General features: G+C 44.9%; 1 protein-coding gene across 6 annotated transcripts in view; it reads left to right on the top strand.

Moving 5' to 3' along the window:
• Positions 1 to 2,279: 2,279 nt before the first annotated feature.
• The window catches only part of SLC7A13 (solute carrier family 7 member 13), a 131,965-nt gene continuing 131,458 nt past the window's right edge, over positions 2,280 to 2,786 (top strand). For 2 of the 6 annotated variants that reach the window (XM_019527865.1, XM_019527864.1), the window contains exon 1: positions 2,281 to 2,697. In XM_019527865.1, the coding sequence (XP_019383410.1) occupies positions 2,410 to 2,697 (288 nt within the window). In that variant the 5' untranslated portion in view covers positions 2,281 to 2,409. Of the gene's footprint in view, positions 2,698 to 2,786 lie in introns of all 6 variants that reach the window. The other 4 variants (XM_019527863.1, XM_019527866.1, XM_019527862.1 and 1 more) reach the window with 4 other exon arrangements.

Below are 2,786 nucleotides of genomic sequence, written 5' to 3'. Positions count from 1 at the left end.
CTGGCTAGACGTATTTTGATTCTGAGGACAGCTCTAGGATTTGGTAAATATATAGAACTGCTTGATTGTTTGTGTTTCTCCTTTTCTGTTATCAGTGGGTATCAATACATTTGCCTATTATTGAGCAGAAATGTCATGGTCAGTCTGAGGGTGGGTGGGTCTTTCCCCCTCCGGGTGGGTCCCACCCCCAGAACATGGCCATTGGGTCCAAAATCCAAAGCCAACAGCCATTACATGTAGTGTGACTACCATTCTGGTCAGACTGCCTCATACGCAGTGCCCTTTCTGATCAGAGTCTGGTCTGCTCTTGAGGAGGTGCAGGAGCATTCCTTCACTGCTCAACTCCTCCTGGTCCCTTGGAGGAGTTAAGTGTACAGGCATTCATTCTCCCAGAAGTTCTCCTGGGATCAAGTTCTGTTGGGTACCCTACACCGCCACCCAAGCCTTGCTGATGGCATCTCAATGTTCACATAATCACTGGCCCCACTCTGGGCCCCAGAATCCTTCTACCAGGACCCCTGCATGATCCCTCCATTCAGGCAGCCTCCCTGCCTTCATTTGGCTATGTAGCTCCCTGAATCTATTTTCCCCTCTTGGGTGTGGTCCTCCCCCAGGACTTTTGGCTCCTCTAGCCCTGGCCCACCCCTAGACCAGTCAGGACCCCAGGCCTCCAGCTCTTCAGTGTCCCTCAGGGTGGGCCCCTGGCCCTTTTGACTGTCCTGGTCCTGGCCCCAGCCTGGGCCAGTCAAGGATACTCTCTCATTCAGTCTCTGAGTCCCTAGCCCTTCACTCTCTCTTTCAGGGTCTGCCCTCCAGGCCCTCCAAACACAAGGGGTTACCCACCCAGTGGTGGGGGCTAGGGGTTAAGGTGCCTCAATCCACCTTTCACCAGGGTGGTAACTGGCCTGGCATATCCTGGGGGCTTCCGTGCCACTGAGAGCCCCACCAGGCCACCCACTCTCAGAAGGGTGCAGCTTTAGGTCATACCCAGGACCAGGAGCATCCTGCCATCCCCTACAGCTCCTTCCTTACCTCCAGATAAAACTCAGCAGCCCTCAAACCAGACAATGTTGTTGCCTGACCTCCAGCAGCCAAACTGCCTTGTTTATATAGGCAGCCCTGAGCCTAAAATGGCTGCCCTCATTAGGCACCTGGAGGCTGCCAGCTCCAGGGACTTAAAGTGACAGGCACACACAGTGCCCTGCCACATGCTATCATTAATTACCATATTAGCTTAATGATGCAGAGATCTGTATAATGGATTTTTAACTTTGCTCATGTGATGACACATGTAGGGACCAATAAGATGTCACATGATGAAATTTCTGTTGTTCAATTTTCATTTTGAAGGCCTAGGCCTGTGGTTCTCAACGGCCTAGGCCTGTGGTTCTCAACCTTTTTAGATTAAAGGCAGCCCTTGGAGAATCTCAGCTCTTAGCTTTTACTCATTACTTGACTACAGAAAAATAATAGAGCAGTTCTTCTACTGCAAAACACTCAGGAAGACCACAACATGTCAAAATATCTTTGACAGTATGGATTCCTGTTTGAAATCTCTGGGTTTATTTTGTGCATCATGTGCAGGTGTTATACCTAACAGTACTAATATTGGGTAACACTTAATAATACGTCACTACACTCTGGTTGAGAATCAATGGCATAAGGAATTGTACGTGCACATACACACATATATACAAACTTCATTAAAAGAAAATTGAGGCTGCAAAGTCAAGCAAACAAAGGTTAGGAAATGTCAGAATCAAGGCAATTGAACCTTGAGTCAAAACTGTCTATTTTGTGTAACAAATGTAGAAACAATAGTGTGTGATCATGCAATTAACAATAATGTCATAATCCATATGCAGAAGAGAGATGGATTACAGCTGTACAGGCCAACTATATAACATCATTTAATAGAGTTTCATATTTTTTTAGATATACTTCACACGCGAGACAATAAATTAGTTTACTTTTCTATGGATAAATCTACACTGTAGTTACATAGAGAATGACTGCAGCTTGTGTATCTTTCTGTTAGGTAGCTTTTCTGGTGGGTACCAATAATAGTTAGTTCCTGCCTGGAATTCTAAAAAGTACTAATACAGCTTGCTAGCACTGAGGTCTTGGCTGCCATGACTACACAGTTAACTCAAGTATATTACATGAATAGCTGTTTGCTACATGAAGAGCTGCCAGCATTTCTCATAGGACTTTGTTAATCATCTTTATACGTTACACATCAACAAAACAGAATAAGCTTTTTCCTTTGAATGACTAAGCTAAGATTCACCAAGATAGCCTTTCACTAGCAAGTAAGATCATGACCATTTCTGAATAACAACAAGCAAGGCAAAAGAGCATTCTCAAACCTTTACAGCCATAGATCTTAACTGCAAAAAGACCAAGAAAATGAGAAAAGGAAGGAATGACCATGTAAAAGAAGAGAAAAGAAATGAAAATGATGGGATGCAACTCAAAAGAACAATAGGGTATTTTAATGGGGTGAGTTTTATAATAGGTAGCATAGTTGGTGCAGGGATCTTTGTGTCTCCTACAGGAGTGCTACAGTATTCTTTACTTAACGTGGGTGTTGCGCTATGCATCTGGACTGCCAGTGGAGTAATATCTCTGATGGGTTCCCTCTGTTACGCAGAGCTGGGGACTGCACTACCATTCTCTGGAGGAGAATACAGTCACATAAAGAGAGCACTCGGATCTCCACCTGCTTTCATCTTTATCTGGACAATGATGTTTACGAAGCCAGCATCAAACGCTGCCCGAGCCTT

This window comes from Gavialis gangeticus, unplaced genomic scaffold (genome assembly GCF_001723915.1).
Source record: "Gavialis gangeticus isolate Ggan-Ray unplaced genomic scaffold, GavGan_comp1, whole genome shotgun sequence".
NCBI lineage: Eukaryota > Metazoa > Chordata > Crocodylia > Gavialidae > Gavialis > Gavialis gangeticus.
The sequence above is the reverse complement of the archived record's forward strand: the minus strand, read 5'-3'. Positions and strand labels throughout refer to the sequence as shown.